The 20,737-nt window shown below is 37.0% G+C and overlaps 1 protein-coding gene across 1 annotated transcript in view; it reads right to left on the bottom strand.

Annotated features, from left to right (window-relative positions):
• The window catches only part of LOC309620066 (uncharacterized protein C1orf87), a gene marked incomplete at its 5' end in the record, with an annotated part of 104,814 nt that overhangs the window by 33,128 nt on the left and 50,949 nt on the right, over positions 1-20,737 (bottom strand). The window contains 1 exon segment of the mRNA XM_082376078.1: positions 2,083-2,147. Coding sequence (XP_082232204.1) covers positions 2,083-2,147 — 65 coding nt within the window.

Here is a 20,737-nt window from a genome sequence, read left to right as displayed (position 1 = left end):
AGTTTATTTTTGTGTATAGTGCTAGGGAGTGTTCTAATTTCATTCTTTTACATGTAGCTGTCCAGTTTTCCAAGCACCACTTATTGAAGAGACTGTCTTTCCTCCATTGTATATCCTTGGTCCTTTGTCATAGATTAGTTGACCATAGGTGCATGGGTTTATCTTTGGGCTTTCTATCCTGTTGCATTGATCTGTATTTCTGTTTTTGTGCCAGTACCATATTGTCTTGATTACTGTAGCTTTGTAGTATAGTCTGAAGTCAGGGAGTCTGATTCCTCTAGCTCCGTTTTTTTTCCCCCAAGATTGCTCTGGCTTTTCACGGTCTTTTGTGTCTCCATACAAATTTTAAGATTTTTTTTTGTCCTAGTTATATAAAAAATGCCATTGGTAATTTGATAGAGATTGCATTGAATTTGTAGATTGCTTTGGGTAGCATAGTCATTTTCACAATATTGATTCTTTCAATCCAAGAATATGGTATATCTCTCCATCTGTTTGTGTCATCTTTGATTTCTTTCATCAGTGTCTTATAGTTTTCTGAGTATAGGTCTTTTACCTCCTTAGGTAGGTTGATTCCTAGGTATTTTATTCTTTTTGTTGCAATGGTGAATGGGATCGTTTCCTTAATTTCTCTTTCTGATCTTTCATTGTTAATATATAGGAATGCAATAGATTTCTGTCCATTAATTTTGTATCCTGCAGCTTTACCAAATTCATTGATTAGCTCTAGTAGTCTTCTGGTGGCATCTTTAGGATTTTCTATGTATAGTATCATGTCATCTGCAAACAGTGGCCATTTTACTTCTTCTTTTCCAATTTGGATTCCTTTTATTTCTTTTTCTTCTGTGATTGCCATGGCTAGGACTTCCAAAACTATGTTGCATAATAGTGGCAAGAGTGTACATCTTTGTCTTGTTCCTTATCTGAGAGGAAATGCTTTCAGTTTTTCACCATTGAGAATGATATTTGCTGTGGGTTTGTTGTATATGGCCTTTATTATGTTGAGGAAAGTTCCCCCTATGCCCACTTTCTGGAGAGTTTTTATCATAAATGGGTGTTGAATTTTGTCAAAAGCTTTTTCTGCATCTATTGAGATGATCATATGGTTTTTATTCTTCAATTTGTTAATATGGTGTATCACTTTCATTGATTTGCGTATATTGAAGAATCCTTGCATCCCTGGGATAAATCCCACTTGATCATGGTGTATGATCCTTTTAATGTGTTGTTGGATTCTGTTTGCTAGTATTTTGTTGAGGATTTTTGCATCTATATTCATCAGTGATATTGGTCTGTAATTTCCTTTTTTTGTAGTATCTTTGTCTGGTTTTGGTATCAGGGTGATGGTGGACTCATAGAATGAGTTTGGGAGTGTTCCTCCCTCTGCAATTTTTTGGAAGAGTTTGAGAAGGATGGATGTTAGCTCTTCTCTAAATGTTTGATAGAATTCACCTGTGAAGCCATCTGGTCCTAGACTTTTGTTTGTTGGAAGATTTTAAATCACATTTTCAATTTCATTACTTGTGATTGGTCTGTTCATATTTTCTATTTCTTCCTGGTTCAGTCTTGGAAGGTTATACCTTTCTAAGAATTTGTCCATTTCTTCCAGGTTGTCCATTTTATTGGCATAGAGTTGTTTGTAGTAGTCTCTTTTAAAACATGTACAAAATGTTGTTTCACTAAACATACATTTATAAATCTTAGAGAGTTCTTTGGTGAGATATTAGTAGAATAAGTACCTAGCTACAGGATTCTCAGATCTAAGGGACTGTACAACTGAAATTCTAATAAGTAATATCGACTTCTTTTATAAATGTACTACATCCTTCTCAAAGGGCTACCACTAGAGACTGCTTCATGATATAATACAGCTTGGAGAATTATGCCTTTTACAACCCAACTGACCTAAAGGATAGCCATCAAGGCAAACTTCACTCTTATTTTTTCTTCACTGGTAAGCCATTTATATTTCTGGGAGCAATAAGATGAAACCCAACAAACAAACCATTGGGGCTAAGTCACAGCATCAACTAGAGCCCTGGGAATAGGAGGTCTCTCGAGGAACAAAATAACCAAACTCACCAGGAAGTAAATCAGATGACAAATAAGATGAAGCTCCGCTCAACAACTCAACAAAATTCTGCCATCTGTGAAAGAAAAGGAAACATAATACCTGTGATCAATGTGGGAAACTCTGGAAGAATGTGCAATAAAGCTTAAAGTTTATACAGATAGTGATATTAAAGGAGTTTTCTGATGTCTGTATCATTTGGGGTGCAGTGAAGGAAACACAAGCTACTTTAGGTGTCTCTACTAGAAATGGAAATTAGGCATCCACAAAATTATTGCAGGGGCTAGTAGAATGGAGGCTGGTGTCTGCTGCTGGGCTAAGGGTTAGGTCTCAGAAGATGTAGTCCAGAGTCCAGAGAACTGCAGGAAATTCTGGCTGACGTCTCAGGTGCCCTTGGCCATGAGTTTGGTGATTAGGCAGTATATAGGGCATTCTGGCCACCAGAAAAACTGATGTCTGCCAGGGTTATTGGAGTTGCTACTACTGCAGAAAAACAATAAATACGTATAATGTCCCTGCCCCTCTCCCCAGTCTTCCTGCCTTTCAAATCTCATGCAATTGCATCTCAGTGATGGAACTTAAATCAATTCCAGAACCTCAATGTCAAGGGAGCTTTGGAAATGTTCTTTTTAGCCTTCCTAAGTGTGGGAAGTATTACAACATAGGAAAGAACATAGAAGGGGATAGAAATGGGTGCTAAGTGCAAATAGATAATATTTAGTGAAGTCCCCAAGCAGAAATTGCATTGAAGAATGTGTGAGCATTTGACAATCAGGGAGTCATTTAAAACTTACAAGTACTTTAGGAACACTTTGGTAGTGAGAATCACTTATATTTGCTTGCCCAACATCCATTCTCCATTTATATAAAAATATGTTTCTTTGGGGTAATGGGCTACAATCAATGTCCCATACCCTTCCCTAGACAATGTTGTGACCCACTCAGTCTAATTAATCTCAATCTATCACTTCACTTTCCCTATCCCTCCCTCCCTCCCTTCTTCCCTCTCTCCCACTCTCTGTCTCTGTGTCTCTTATTAACTTTTGTTTCTGGTGCTTCCTGAAGTTTCATGTCCCCTGATTTTGTGTGTAACTCCATATCCTTTCAAAAATATTTCTTTTTGCTTATGTTAGCAAAAAACAGTTTCTGCTTCTAGCAACCAAACTACAACTGATAAGAATTTTTATCACCTCTTTGCCCATCAGAAGTCAAGCAAATATAAAGAGCCAATTGTGAGAATATGTCCTGTGTTTTCTAGGAGAGTTTTAATGCCATGTGATTTTATTCTTTTTATTTTTATTTATTTTTTAACAGAAGTATAGTTGATTTACAGTGTTGTGTTAGTTTCAGGTGTATAGCAAGGTTATTCAGTTTTATTTTATTCAGTTTTCTTTTTCAGATGCTTTTTCCTTATAGATTATTACAAAATATTAAGTATAGTTCCCTGTGCTATACAGTAGGTCCTTGTTTGTTATCTGTTTCATACATAGTAGTGTGCACATGTTAATCCCAAACTCCTAATTTATTGCTCCCAACCTCTTCCTCTTTGGTAACCATAAGTTTTTTTTCTATGTCTGTGGGTCTATTTCTGTTTTGTATATAAGTTCAATTGTGTCATTTGTTTAAAGATTCCACATATAAGCAATATCATATGATATTTCTCTTTCTCTGTCTGGTTTACTTCACTTAGTAAGATAATCTCCATGTCTATCCATGTTGCTGCAAATGGCATTATTTCACTCTTTTTTATGGTTGAGTAATATTCCATTGTGTATATATATATATATATATATATATATATATATATATATATATATATATATATATATATACATGACATCTTCTTTATCCATTCATCTGTCGATGGACATTTAGGTTGCTTCTGCCTTCTGGCTATTGTAAATAATGCTGCAATGAACATTGTGGTGTATGTACCTTTTTCAAATTCTGGTTTTCTCTGGATATATGCCCAGGAGTGGGATTGCTGAATCATATGGTAGCTCTATTTTTAGTTTTTTAAGGAACCTCCATAAATTCATTAGATACATAACTAGTTTGTTTTGCTTATACCTCATAAAACTTTTTCTATACATGGTATCACAAATCAGAAAAGTTCTTTGTCAGTATAGAAAATATGACCTCCAGAGCTTCATGTCACTTTAGGCACAAGAATAGATAAGGCATAGGTATACAGAACCACAAGCCAGATAAGCTGATGACTATATCAGCTGCTGAAAGGCTAGGCAGGGAAAAGAAAGTTGGAGAAGTAGCACTCTTAAGGAATATTAATAAACATATAAAGATCTGATATTAGCACAGATCTGGAAATGAACTGCAGTAGAAGCATCTCCTGTCTTCTGCAATGCCCTCCTCTTAGGAGGGCCAGGTTTATGCCTACAGCATCTTCTGACCCACTGAACAACAACACAACAAAAACCTAAATCCATTTATATTTCCACATTGCATAACATTTATTTTTCAGAACTGTTAGGAGTTAGCAAATATTCAGTAAGGGCTCTGGACAAGATGGCACCAGAAACTCTCCTGCCCCTTCTTGAATTTTTGCTGATAGCAGGGGAGGGAAATTGCAGGAAATGTTTCTAAGTACTGAACTTGGACACTGCCTGATTTAAGTGGTATATAGGACTTAAGTGACCAATGAAATCCTTTAGATCCTCTAATAAAATACCTTCTTTAATCCATACTCTTTATATGACTCTAGGACCTTCAAAGAGCCATTGACAATTTAAGTGTGAGAATGGGTTCTTGTTGCCATAAAAGGCAGTGTAATTCTAATCACAGTACCAGGTGCCAAACTCTTCATGTTGAGTCAGAGAGGTCAGGATTGAAGGACAAGCTCTGTGAGCCTGATTGTAGATTCAGGCAGATCTGCGTTCAAATTCTAACTTCATCCAAACTTAAGTTAAAATGGCCTTAAATTAGCGTTCTGAGTACTTTGTGTGCATTCTCTCATTTAATTGAGACAACCATCTTATTAGACATGTAAATGACTTGCCTATGGACACGCTGATCAATGGAGGAGCCATGATTTAAACCCTGAATGTCTGACTCCAAATCCTGCACCCTTAACCATTGTACTCTATGGCCTTACACATGAATGTAATATAACTTGGTTTCAGTTACATTTTTCCCCCCCTTTGGAATTCCATGAACATGGTTTCAGTGTCTTCTGATATCTACTATTGCAGAAGTTTTTTGTTTTGTTTTGTTTTTTTACCGTAAGTTAAACATCTTTATTATGGTGTTTAAATGCCAGATTGAAAGAAACATACTACAGTTGACCCTTGATCAGTGCACTGGAGGTTGGGGTGTGTTAGGGGCGCTGACCCTCTGCCCAGTCAGAAATTCATGTATAATTTATAGTTGGTCCTCCATATTAGTGATTCCTCCTTTCCACTTGTCCACATTGCTAAAGTTTGAGGTCAGTCTGATTTGGATTCATTTATAATTATTTTTTTCATTTATTTGCTTTGGTTTAGTTTTATTTTGTTTTGGCTGCATCCTTAAATAATTTTCTTTGTCTCTGTAGCACAAAAGTTTTGTCAGGAGGGACATGGATACTTTTTTTCTTAATTTAGTTTAGATCATAATGAATACATTCAGTCTGTACACAGAGGGTTTTTCTTTTTCCCATCTCTGCAAAATTTCTTCAGCTGTGACTTTTGGTTTTATATCTTGTCCAATTCTTCTAGTTTCTTATTCCACAATTTCAGGGCCTCTTAGGTTCAATTTCTATTTTTATTCTTCTATCTCTACTATCTGTTTTCATTTTTTTCTGTTCTTTTTCTCTAGATTTTGTGGAAACCTCTCAAGTTTGACATTATGCACCAGATTTTCTCTAGCATTAATTTTGCTGTTCATTGATTTCTAGTTATCCCTTTTTCTTTTGTAAATAATATTTTATTTAAACACCACCCTGGCCATTCGTTATGTGTTGTTTTTGGCTGCTTTCAGGCCACAATGACATAGTTGAATAGTTGCAACAGATTATAGACCCACTAAGCCTTTAACATTTATAATGTGACCCTTCAAAGAAAAGGCTTGTTGACCTAAACATTTAACATAAATGTCTTAATATCATTAAATATCTAACAATATTCAGATTTCCTTGATTGTCTTATAATTTTTAAATTGAGATATAATTGACATATAACATATTAGCTTCAAGTGTACAGCATAATGATTCGATATATGTATATATTGCAAAATGATCACAATAAATCTAGTTAACATCCATCACCAAACATAGTCACAATCCTGGTTACCTCTTCATTATGCTGTAGAAGTTTCAGTTTCCTTGAAACTATCCACATTTCACCAAGTTCATTTTAATTTCTTCTGTTCACTTTAGTGCTTTTTACATTTCATTTTTAATCTCATTATGCTTATTACTTTACAGTTCATTTCAACAGAGACATGGCTCCTTATATCCTATAGAGAACACCAGTGGCTTTCTAAATGTTTTCTAATTTCTAGAGTAAATCATTTCCAAAAATTTGCTGTTATTTGGAGTCTGTGGGATCATAATTACACCTCCCTGTTCTGCAGTATTTTTGAAAATTAGGCCTCATATATTAGGGTTTTCTCTTTATTCAGTGTCAGTGAGGAACTGTTCACATTCTGTACAACCCAATAGATGAGCTTCATAAGTTTCCCTTGGTCCTACTCATTGCTCATTCAGCCCCTCAGTCAAGGGGTGAGTGAAGATTCCCACCAATATTTGGTGCTTCTCAGGCATTTGTCTTGTGCCCCTCTGTTGGGACCACCTCAGAGGTGGGATCTTCTCACCACACCTGCTGGATATCAGACACTAAATTGGTGTAGTATGTCATAATGGGTACACTTGTTGACCTGAAACAAACAGATTGCCAGATATTTCTCCAGCAAAGATGGGTTTATTCAGGATCAATAGAGAATTGCAGTTTGTGGTCTGCAATCATGGTGAGCCATGCTCAAGTCCCCCAGACAGCAAGGGAAAGAGAATGCTTTTATAGAAAGGAAAAGGGAGTTGGGAGGGCTATAATAAACAAAGTGTCCATGGCTTCTCATTGGCTGAGTCCTTGCCAGGAAAGTCCTTCCTTACTGTTGGGCTCTAATGTTGCAGGGCATGAGAGCTTTCCCTTCTGGTATCCCAACTCTATTTAACTGAGGTTTCTGTATATTAATTTTTTACACACTCCTCAACATATACAACTACCAGGGATCCCCTCTTTCTTCTTCAACCCACGTGACTTTATATTTCCATATGCAAATACCACAGCCGGGTCTAGCTATTCCTGCCTTCTTCACCCCAACTTTCTGCTCTATCATTCCTAGAAGTTGTGGTGTCTGCATAGGCACAAAAAAGCAGTGTGTGGGTAAGTGTACTGGTGTGTAACCTTGGATGAAGGAAGGAGATGAAGGAACAGTACTCAGGTGGATACAGAAAGTAGCATCTATGTCATTTTCTGGTTGGTTAAGACTTGGGGCCTCCAAATCAAGGGGAAGACTGTGGTGAAGGGATGAAATATCTTCTGTCTTCTGCACTTTTTATAGGTAGGCAGGACAAAGCTTGGGGCACCAACTCAATGATTTTCCCAGATTCCATGTGTCTATAGTCAGTGGAGCTTCCTTCTAGATTCGGAGACCAGAGTGCCTGTTAGTTTTTGCTTCTGGTGTGTGTTTTTTGTTCTTTTTTGTTGGTTTTTTTTTTTTCCTCTTCATTTGTTCATTGGAATTTTAATAAAATTAAAATGTCATCTGTTATGCAGATGCCAAAAACACAAAATGGGGGCTATTTCATAGAAACATCCTTGTAATCTTGATGATGTTACTTACAGGTGACATGTTTCTCTCTGAGTTTTATACAGGCTTCAATCAAAGGTGTGCCAGTACTCCCTTCCCAAGCTCATTGCCTTTCTCCACCTTGTGAAATGTATGCTCTGGCCACAATGGACAGTTTGGTTCTCCAAACCTATGTTCTTGTTGCTTTTTTGTCTTGGCACACACTGCTCCCTCTACCTCTGAGTTACTCTTCCCCATCCCTCATCTGGTGAGCTCCTACAAGTCCTACCAAGCTCAGCTGAGTATTAAGTAGTACTGAAGAGCCAGCTCAGTTCAGACTGCTAGAATCATAGTTAAGTCCCATGATTTGAAAAGTTAAATCATTAGAGCCATTCCCTTGAGAATCCTGTAATCTACTATTCCAGCTGAGGGGCACAAAATATGCTAGGAAAAGGAGGCAGATAGAAAAAAGACTATGCAAGGGGCTGTTAGCCTGCAGGAGCTGTATAGTTTGCTAGGGCTCTATAACAGAACACCACAGACTGAGTGGCTTAAACAACAGAAATTTATTTTCTCACAGTTCTGGAGGCTAGAAGTCCAAAATCAAGACGTCTGTAGATTTGGCTTCTTCTGAGGCTCCTCCTTGCCTACAGATGGCCACCTTTTTGCTGTGTCTTCACAGGGTCTTTTCTCTGGGTGAGCCTATCCTTAGTGTCTCTCTGTGTGTCCAAACTTCCTCTTTTTATAAGGACACCAGTCAGATCAGATGTGGGCTCACTCTAATGGCCCCATCTTAATTTAATCACCTCTTTAAAGACCTTACCTTCAAATACATGGTCTAAGGGCTGGGGGCTAGGGATTCAACAAATGAATTTAGGGGGGATAAAATTCAACCCATAATAGGAACAAAGATTTAAAGAATCCCAACTTTTGGGACAATTCACTTAAGGACTCTGAACCTCATTTTATTCATCTGTGAAGTGGGTATAAAAATACATTAACTCATGGGGCTGTTGGGAGTATGAAACGAGATAAGCCATGTAGAGCATGTAGCCCCATGCCTGGACATGTGAGGTGTACATGCATCAATCCTTCTGAGTCAGGAGGTTATTTTGGTTGTTATTTTACTCAGCTGCTGGAAAGCTCATCCAACTGCACCATCTTTCTTTGCTTTCACCTTCTTAATCATGTAGCCTAAACTGTATTCTTCTCACCTTCCAGTTACCTGTGAGAAGCATAGCCCTTCCTTGATACATAGTCAATAAACTCTCAAATCCAGACAAAAGGATTCTTTTTCCATTTGACAGGTAGAAAATTAAGGTTCAGAGAAATTAGTGACTTGTCCAAGTTCTCAAAGCCAGTGCACATCATTGTTGGGATTTCCATCTAGGCCTATGTGATTCAGGAGCTCATGAAGCCTTTCTGCATGGATGGGGGCTGAAGGGGTAGTGGAGGCGCTAAACAGGTGAGGAGATGCTACCTGCAAGCCATGGGCTTCCTTGGATTATACATGCCCCTGGAACTTAAAAGTGTCCTCACTTTGTATTCATATCCTACACCTCTCCTGGGTCCTAGGGCAATAAGATACTGAGCTCCTCAAGTCCAGAACTGTGTTCAGCACCAAGCCCAAGGGTAGAGCTGGCTATGAAATGCAGGCAGTTTGCCTAAAGCCCCTGTGCCTAGCCACTATCCTATAAGCCTTTAAGTTGCATAGGACTTGTAGGAGAGTTGGTATAGTGTATTCAAAGCCAAGACCCCGAAGCTAGAGAGCCTGCGTTTGACTTAGCCTTACTGATGAATTCATTTATCAGTTACATACTAGTTTTAGCCTTTCTGTTCCTCAGCTTCCTCACTTGAAAATAATAGTACCTATCTCATGAGGTATGTGTAAGGATTAAAAGAGTTAATATTTATAAAGCACTTAGAACATTGCATGGAATATAGTAAACACTATATAAATGTTGGCTATTATTAATAATAACTTTATTAGCAATATTATTATTAGAATTCTTACCCCGTATGAATTATGGGCTCTGGAAGAGAAGATTGGAATTAATGAACTCATAAAAGCCAGATCTGGTTTCCAGGACCCAACCAATGGGCAGATTCATACCATGTCTCTAATAGCTCACTGCCTAACAATTTTCCTATTCCCATTAAAAAGTAATTGCTGAATCAGACACCTCATGTTTCCTTTATCTCCTAAAATCCTCTGGTTGTTCCTAGGATTATCAAACCAGTCCTTTTCAACCTAATTGCACTCCCAACAATGGACCAGATGTGTATGATAAGTTCTACTTGGGGCTATGTCAATTGTGCCACTCTATTTACGAAGCCTCCATAGCAGCTTCATTATTTATCCCCTCCCCTGACACAATTTGGCTCATGTGCCTATGTTTTAAACTGGGTTTGAAGCATTTAATTTTGCCAATACAGTTTTAGAGTATTAGTTTGCCTCCTGTTCTCTCTCTGCCCTCATTAATTACCATTTACTGCAAAGTCACAGAGAAACATTAAATACTAATTCTGACTTACATGTTCCTGGCCAAGAACCGGGATAATAAATTCCATTCAACACAACCTGAACTCACTCACTCATAAGGGTGATTCAGAGTAGAGATTTGAAATCGTAATCAAGTCTTTCTCAAAATCGCCTTATCCTGGCAGTCATTCACTAATGTCTCTGCTTGGTAGGGAAATGGCAAAAAACAAAATCTCAATGTTAAAACACACACACACACAACAACTTTGCCGCAGCGTTCTCGAAATTGCTCCTCTCATCAGCTCTTGCAACGTGATAGTTTAAGAAAACAACACAGCTCATTTTATTTGGTTAGATGGGGCTAATCCCACATCACCATAATCCCTCCTGATGTTTTATTGATTCTAAAGGACATTTAATCAGGAAGCAGTTCAGCACTAGAATCCTGCTAATTAGTAAGCAGCCACATTCCAAATGGGTTCCCAATAGAACAGCAGATTAATGGACAATATGTACTAAAATAATGATTCATGCATTCAGCTTCTAAAATGTGTGTCTAAATTGCATCTTTAATCTCTTAAGAATATAGGTTTGCATACAAAGCCCTTAACTGAATGGATTTAATTCAACAGAAGAAGCTTTAACCAATGACTGTCTAAGGATGAAACAGGTTTATCACTTATAAATGCAATTCTTCATTGGTCTCATAGTTTTGATGTCCTTGAACATTCAAAGGTCAAAGACAGGTGAATAAAAAAAATCGGTGTGCTTCTCTGATAGACACATAAAATAGTGGGAAATTGAGAATTTTGATATAATTGTAAGTAGCCTAACCTCATTTGTTCCCCATTCACTCTTATTCTCATATCCCTGATTCCTGGAATCTTGGTCCTGGACCCCAACTTCTAATGAAGTATACTCAGTATAATGTGAGCTTTGACACTTGCATTTTCTCCTTTTATACTGGTGCCTTTTTGGGACTCCCAATTTTGGCTTATTGACGTTCTACTCGGCTCTAATCCCACTTTTTTGCTTTTCCTGCTTAACCGCCTCCCTCACCTTCACCCAACCACCTCCAATATTTTAGAGAAAGAAAACAGCCATGTCCAAACCTGGTCTAGTGGAAATTCATTGGCTATGCTCAACCTCCTCTCATCAGTTATTTACCACTTGATGTCCCCATAACCTTTTATCACCATATGATAGTCACATATTCTACTTTATTTATAATTTATCTTCCCCATTAGAATATAAGCTTCATGAGGGAAGGGACTTTGTTTCATTCATATCTATATTCCCAATGACTACAATAGTGATTGGTATACAGTAGGCACTCAATAAATATTTGTTAAATGAATGAATGGATTAATCAAATATTTACTCTGTACCTATCATGTGCCAAGCACTGGCCTACAAAATGTTGGAATATAATGTGTAACGATCCTTGCCAGCATGGAGATCACCATCTAGACATTAAATTAACAAATCACACAAATAAATACATAATTACAAATAGTGATAAGTGATAGGAAAGAACATTACTGAATGCTAAGAGAGTGTATAGCACAAGGAACATGATTTTGATGAGATGGTTAGGGAAGGCCTTCTTCAATTTGACCATAAGCTAAGGATTAGGGAAAACTCATGTATCTGTATCCCTCAGAGTATTTTGAGACTTTATTCTTCCTCTAGTTCAGTTCAATTCCGCAAATATGTATCAAATACCTACTATGTGCCAGGTAGCGCTTTATACACATGGGATGCATCAATAAATAAAACAAAGATTCTGCTACCCTATGGCACTATAGTCTATAGTTTATCAGAGACTGACAGATAACAACAATAAACAACATACATCAATTTGATTAAAAGTTTATACATTAAAAGTTTATAAGTGTATTGAGGGAAGCAAAAGGAGAGCAGGTTAAGGGGAAGAAAGGATCAGGTGACTACAATTTTTTTAATTAACTAATTTTTGGCTGTGTTGGGTCTTCATTGCTGCATGCAGGCTTTCTCTAGTTGCGGTGAGGGTGGTTACTCTTGGCTGTGGTGCGTGGGCTTCTCACTGCAGGGGCTTCTCTTGTTGTGGAGCATGGGCTCTAGGTGCATGGGCTTCAGTAGTTGTGGCACAAGGGCTCAGTAGTTGTGGCTCATGGGATCTAGAGTGCAGGCTCAGTAGTTGTGGTGCAACTGGGGCATGTAGTTGCTCTGGGGCATGTAGGATGTTCCTGGACCGGAGCTCGAACCCGTGTCCCCTGCGTTGGCAGGTGGATTCCTAACACTGCACCACAAGGGAAGTCCACTACAACTTTAAATAGAGTGTTTAGTGTAGGCTTCATGGACAAGGTGACAACTGGGGAAAAACTTAAGGTGAAGGAGTTAGCAGGAAGATATTTGGGGGAAAAGCATTCTAGGTTGAGTAATCATTCAGAAGATAGGTGTTAAGGTGGATCTGTGCCTGGTATGTTTGAGGAAGAAGGAGCACAGTGTGACTGGAACAGAATGAGAAAAGGAAGTTGTAGATGGAACCAGAGAAGTGACGGAGGGCAGGTCATATAGAACCCTTTATGAGGACTTTGATTTTTTTTCCCTTTGAGTGAAATAAGGTGTTCCTGCAGTGTTATGAGCCGAGCAATGATATTGTTTTAGGTTTTAATAAATCACTGTAGCTGCTGTATTGAGGATAAACTAGGGACAAGGGAGAAGCAGAATTCATTTAGAAGGCATTATAGTAATCCGGGAGAAAGATAATGGTAGCTTGGATGGGGTGTAGTTAAGTAACAATAGAGGTGGTGAGAAAGGACCAGAATCTTGACATATTCTCAAGATAGGTTGACTTACTAATGGATTACTGATGGATTGAATATGAAATGCAAGAAAAAGAAAAAAAGGAGAGGGCCGACAGCAGAAGCAAGAAGAACTACAATCCTGCAGCCTGTGGAAAAAAAACCACATTCACAGAAAGATAGACAAGATGAAAAGGCAGAGGGCTATGTACCAGAGGAAGGAACAAGATAAAACCCCAGAAAAACAACTAAATGAAGTGGAGATAGGCAACCTTCCAGAAAAAGAATTCAGAATAATGATAGTGAAGATGATCCAGGACCTCGGAAAAAGAATGGAGGCAAAGATCGAGAAGATGCAAGAAATGTGTAACAAAGACCTAGAAGAATTAAAGAAGAAACAAACAGAGATGAACAATACAATAACTGAAATGAAAACTACACTAGAAGGAATCAATAGCAGAATAACTGAGGCAGAAGAACGGATGAGTGACCTGGAAGACAGAATGGTGGAATTCACTGCTGCAGAACAGAATAAAGAAAAAAGAATGAAAAGAAATGAAGATAGCCTAAGAGACCTCTGGGACAACATTAAACACAACAACATTCGCATTATAGGGGTCCCAGAAGGAGAAGAGATAGAGAAAGGACCTGAGAAAACATTTGAAGAGATTATAGTGGAAAACTTCCCTAACATGGGAAAGGAAATAGCCACTCAAGTCCAGGAAGCGCAGTGAGTCCCATACAGGATAAACCCAAGGAGAAACACGCTGAGACACATAGTAATCAAATTGGCAAAACTTAAAGACAAAGAAAAATTATTGAAAGCAGCAAGGGAAAAATGACAAATAACATACAAGGGAGCTCCCATAAGGTTAAGAGCTGATTTCTCAGCAGAAACTCTACAAGCCAGAAGGGAATGGCATGATATACTTAAAGTGATGAAAGGGAAGAACCTACAACCAAGACTACTCTACCCGGCAAGGATCTCATTCAGATTTGATGGAGAAATCAAAAGCTTTACAGACAAGCAAAAGCTAAGAGAATTCAGCACCACCAAACCAGCTCTACAACAAATGCTAAAGGAACTTTTCTACGTAGGAAACACAAGAGAAAAAAAGGACCTACAAAAAAAACCCAAAACAATTAAGAAAATGGTCATAGGAACATATATCGATAATTACCTTCAACGTGAATGGATTAAATGCTCCAACCAAAAGACACAGCCTTGCTGAATGGATAAAAAAACAACACCCATATATATGCTGTCTACAAGAGACCACTTCAGATCTAGGGACACATCCAGACTGAAAGTGAGGGGATGGAAAAAGATATTCCATGCAAATGGAAATCAAAAGAAAGCTGGGGTAGCAATACTCGTATCAGATAAAATAGACTTTAAAATAAAGAATGTTACAAGAGACAAGGAAGGACACTACATAATGATCCAGGGATCAATCCAAGAAGAAGATATAACAATTATAAATATATATGCACCCAACATAGGAGCACCTCAATACATAAGGCAACTGCTAACAGCTATAAAAGAGGAAATCGACAGTAACACAATAATAGTGTGGGACTTTAACACCTCACTTACACCAATGGACAGATCATCCAAAATGAAAATAAATAAGGAAACAGAAGCTTTAAATGACACAATAGGCCAGATAGATTTAATTGATACTTATAGGACATTCCATCCAAAAACAGCAGATTACACTTTCTCCTCAAGTGCGCATGGAACATTCTCCAGGATAGATCACATCTTGGGTCACATATCAAGCCTCAGTAAGTTTAAGAAAATTGAAATCATATCAAGCATCTTTTCTGACCACAACGCTATGAGATTAGAAATGAATTACAAGGGAAAAAATGTAAAAAACACAAAAACATAGAGGCTAAACAATACGTTACTGAATAACCAAGAGATCACTGAAGAAATCAAAGAGGAAATCAAAAAATACCTGGAGACAAATGACAATGAAAACACGACGATCCAAAACCTATGGGATGCAGCAAAAGCAGTTCTCAGAGGGAAGTTTATAGCTATACAAGCCTACCTCAAGAAACAAGAAAAATCTCAAATAAACAATCTAACCTTACACCTAAAGGAACTAGAGAAAGAAAAACAAACAAAACCCAAAGTTAGCAGAAGGAAAGAAATCATAAAGATCAGAGCAGAAATAAATGAAATAGAAACAAAGAAAACAATAGCAAAGATCAATAAAACTAAAAGCTGGTTCTTTGAGAAGATAAACAAAATTGATAAACCATTAGCAAGACTCATCAAGAAAAAGAGGGAGAGGACTCAAATCAATAAAATTAGAAATGAAAAAGGAGAAGTTACAACAGACACCGCAGAAATACAAAGCATCCTACGAGACTACTACAAGCAACTCTGTGCCAATAAAATGGACAACCTGGAAGAAATGGACAACTTCTTAGAAAGTTATAACCTTCCAAGACTGAACCAGGAAGAAATAGTAAATATGAACAGACCAATCACAAGTAACGAAATCGAAACTGTGATTAAAAATCTTCCAACAAACAAAAGTCCAGGACCAGGTGGCTTCACAGGTGAATTCTACCAAACATTTAGAGAAGAGCTAACACCCATACTTCTCAAACTCTTCCAAAAAATTGCAGAGGGAGGAACACTCCCAAACTCATTCTATGAGTCTACCATCACCCTGATACCAAAACCAGACAAAGATACTACAAAAAAAGAAGATTACAGACCAATATCACTGATGAATATAGATGCAAAAATCCTCAACAAAATACTAGCAAACAGAATCCAACAACACATTAAAAGGATCATACACCATGGTCAAGTGGGATTTATCCCAGGGATGCAAGGATTCTTCAATATATACAAATCAATGAATGTGATACACCATATTAACAAAATGAAGAATAAAAACTATATGATCATCTCAATAGATGCAGAAAAAGCTTTTGACAAAATTCAACACTCATTTATGATAAAAACTCTCCAGAAAGTGGGCATAGAGGCAACCTACCTCAACATACTAAAGCCCATATATGACAAACCCACAGCAAACATCATTCTCAATGGTGAAAAACTGAAAGCATTTCCTCTAAGATCAGGAACAAGACAAGGATGTCCACTCTCACCACTATTATTCAACATAGTTTTGGAAGTCCTAGCCACGGCAATCAGAGAAGAAAAATAAATAAAAATAATACAAATAGGAAAAGAAGTAAAACTGTCACTGTTTGCAGATGACATGATACTATACATAGAGAATCCTAAAGATGCCACTAGAAAACTACTAGAGCTAATCAGTGAATTTGGTAAAGTTGCAGGATACAAAATTAATGCACAAAAATCTCTTGCATTCCTATACATTAATTATGAAAATGTGAAAGAGAAATTAAGGAAACACTCCTATTTACCACTGCAACGAAAAGAATAAAATACCTAGGAATAAACCTACCTAGGGAGACAAAAGACCTGTATGCAGAAAACTATAAGACACTGATGAAAGAAATTAAAGATGATACCAACAGATGGAGAGATATACCATGTTCTTGGACTGGAAGAATCAACATTGTGAAAATGACTGTACTCCCCAAAGCAATCTACAGATTCAATGCAATCCCTATCAAATTACCAATGGCATTTTTTATGCAACTAGAACAAAAAAATCTTAAAATTTGTATGGAGACACAAAAGACCCCGAATAGCCAAAGCAGTCTTGAGGGAAAAAATATGGAGCTGGAGGAATCAGACTCCCTGACTTCAGGCTATACTACAAATCTACAGTAATCAAGACAATATGGTACTGGCACAAAAACAGACACATAGATCAATGGAACAGGATAGAAAGCCCAGAGACAAACCCACACACCTATGGTCAACTAATCTATGAAAAAGAAGGCAAGGATATACAATGGAGAAAAGACAGTCTCTTCAATAAGTGGTGCTGGGAAAACTGGATAGCTACATGTAAAAGAATGAAATTAGAACACTCCCTAACACCATACACAAAAATAAACTCAAAATGGATTAGAGACCTAAATGTAAGACGGACACTGTAAAACTCTTAGAGGAAAACATAGGAAGAACACTCTATGACATAAGTCACAGCAAGATCCTTTTTGACCCACCTCCTAGAGTAATGGAAATAAAAACAAAAATAAACAAATGGGACTTAATGAAACTTAAAAGCTTTTGCACAGCAAAGGAAACCATAAACAAGATGAAACACCAACCCTCAGAATGGGAAAAAATATTTGCAATCGAATCAATGGACAAAGGATTAATCTCCAAAATATATAAACAGCTCATGCAGCTCAATATTAAAGTAACAAACAACCCAATCCAAAAATGGGCAGAAGACCTAAATAGACATTTCTCCAAAGAAGACATACAGATGGCCAAGAAGCACATGAAAAGCTGCTCAACATCACTAATTATTAGAGAAATGCAAATCAAAACTACAATAAGGTATCACCTCACACCAGTTAGAATGGGCATCATCAGAAAATCTACAAACAACAAATGCTGGAGAGGGTGTGGAGAAAAGGGAACCATCTTGCACTGTTGGTAGGAATGTAACTTGATACAGCCACTATGGAGAACAGTATGGAGGTTCCTTAAAAAACTAAAAAAATAGAATTGCCATACGATCCATCAATCCCACTACTGGGCATATACCCAGAGAAAACCATAATTCAAAAAGACACATGCACCCCAATGTCCATTGCAGCACTATTTACAATACCCAGGTCATGGAAGCAACCTAAATGCCCATCAAGAGATGAATTGGTAAAGAAGTTGTGGTACATATATACAATGGAATATTACTCAGCCATATAAAGAACGAAATTGGGTCATTTGTTGAGACCTGGATGGATGTAGAGAGTGTCATACAGAGTGAAGTAAGTCAGAAAGAGAAAAACAAATATCGTATAGTAACACATATATGTGGAATCTAGAAAAATGGTACAGAGGAACCGGTTTGCAGGGGAGAAATTGAGACACAGATGTAGAGAACAAACGTATGGACACCAAGGGGGAAAGCAGCTGGGGGGTGGGGGTGGGGGTGTGATGAATTTGGCGATTGGGATTGACTTATATACACTGATGTGTATAAAATTGATGACTAATAAGGATCTGCTGTATAAAAAAATAAATAAAATAAAATTCAAAAATTAAAAAAAAAAAAAAAATGACCTGAGGCTCTTGTTAAGTATACCACTTTCTAGCCCTTCCCTTTAAAGTATTATCTAGTGGGCTTGGGAAAAAAAAAAATAGAAAAAGAAAAAAAGACAAAGATTACTGGTGTGTTGTGTTTTCATTTTAATTCAGTTCAAAATATTGTCTAATTTTCCTTGTGATTTCTTCTTTGATCAGTGGTTATTTATAAGTGTATTGTTTAGTTTCATAATGTTTGGAGAATTCCAGGATTTTATTTTGATTTTGTTTTTTGATTTGTAATTTAATTTTTGGGGGTCAGAACACATATTTTGTATGATTTAATCCTTCTAAATTTACTGAGACTTGTTTTATGGATCAGGGTAGATAGGGTTTTTCTCTTAAATATTTCATGAACACTTAAAAGGAATCCGTATTTTGCTGTTGTGTGGAGTAATTGCCACTTACATCAAGTTAGTTGATAATATGGTCCAAGTCTTCTATATTCTTACTGATTTTATGTCTACTTGTTTTATCAATTACTGACAGAAAGATGTTCAGTTCTCCAACTATAAATTGTGAATCTATTTCTTCTTCCAGTTTTATGTTTTTACTTCATGTAAATTGAAGCTATATTATTAAGGGCATGATCATTTAGGTTTGTATGTCCTCTTGATGAATTGAATTTCTGGCAATACCTCTTGATTTAGAAGCTACTTTGTCTGACTTTAGTGTAACCATCCCAGCTTTCTTTTCATTAGAGTTAATAAGGTATATCACTTTCCATCCTTTTACTTTCAGTGTGTCTGTCTTTATATTCTAAAGGGTTTCATTTCAGATAGCATTTAGTTGTGTCTTGATTTTTAAATGAAATCTGAAAATTGCTGCCTTTTAATTTAATTTAATTTATTTATTGGTTGCACCAGGTCTTAGTTGCAGCAGGTGAGTTCCTGAGTTGCGGCAGGGGGGCTTCTTAGTTGCAGCTCACCGGCTCCTTAGTTGTGGCATGTACACTCTTAGTTGTGGCATACATATGGGATCTAGTTCCCTGACCAGGGATCGAACCCAGGCCCCCTGCATTGGGAGCACAGAGTCTTAACCACTGTACCACCAGGGAAGTCCCTGAAAATTGCCTCCTTTTAATTGGCGCATTTGAATCATTAATACTTATTGAAATTATTGATATGGTTGGATTTAAATCTATTATTTTTATTTGTATTTATTTTCTATTTGTCCTATTAGTTTTCTTTTCCCTCTTTTTTTTTTTTTTGATCTATTCTTAGTATTTACATGTGATTATTCCATTTAATCTTCTCTATTAGTATTTTTAACTCAATACATTCTTCCTTCAAACAAAATTATACTACTTAGCTAATAGTATAAGGAGCTTTTTACAGTAAAAGTTTATTTCCACCTCCCAGTCTTGTATGCTATTGTCAAATGTTGTACTTTATTATGTTATAAACTCCACAGTACATTGTTATTATTTTTGCCTTAAACAGTCAATTATTATTTAAAGAGGTTTTTTTAATAAGGAAAATGTATTTTTATTCATTGACATTTATTATTTCCTGTACTTTTCATTTCTTTGTGTAGATTAAAAATGATTATTTTCCTTCTGCCTGAGGGCTTCTTTTAATATTTCTTGTAGTGCTGCTCTGACAGTTATGAATTTTCTCAACTTTATAGGTATGAAAAAAGTCTTAATTCCCATTAGTTTTTGAAAGATAGTTTTGCTGGATGTAGCATTCCAGATTGATAGTTTCTTCCTTCAATACTTTAAGGTTGTTTTTCCACTGTCTTATTGCTTACATCTTTTCTAATGATAAATCTGTTGTAATTCTTATCTTTGCTGCTCTATATGTAATTTGTCATTTTCTCTTGTGCATTTAAGGTTTTTTATTTATTGCTAGTTTAAGCAATCTGATTATGATGAGCCTTGGTATGGCTTACTTCAAATTTCTAATATTTGAAGTTCATTAAACTTCTTAGGTCCATGTCTTTATAGTTTTCTTCAAATTCGGAAAACTTACAGCCATTGTTTTTTCAACATTCTTTTCTTTCCCCCTATTTGTCTTCTCTCCTGAGACTCCAATTTCTCATGTATTAGGCTCCACTACAGCACAATACCCTTCTGGGGACTCTAATCAATGCCACATGTGTTTCTCTCTGATGGGTGGAAATATGAACTATTCCCAACTCTGTGTGAGATCTAAAAATTTCCCCACCTTTTTCTTTTGGTGTTTCTTTCTCTGGCCTTGGGTAGTTTCCTCAAATGCATACATTAGCCAAGTCTTCACATGAAGACATGAGGGCAACTCTTTGGAAATCTCCAGAAAGTACTCCTAGGGGATCTCTCCTCGCTGCTACTTTGTACTGGGCATTCTAGCCTTCTTGGCCTTCCTGAACTTCATACTCTGTCCCTTTAGCTCAAGGAGAATGCTGGGCTC

Source organism: Balaenoptera borealis (assembly GCF_965194805.1).
Source record: "Balaenoptera borealis genome assembly, chromosome: 1".
Lineage (NCBI taxonomy): Eukaryota > Metazoa > Chordata > Mammalia > Artiodactyla > Balaenopteridae > Balaenoptera > Balaenoptera borealis.
This window is presented reverse-complemented; position numbering and strand designations above follow the sequence as displayed.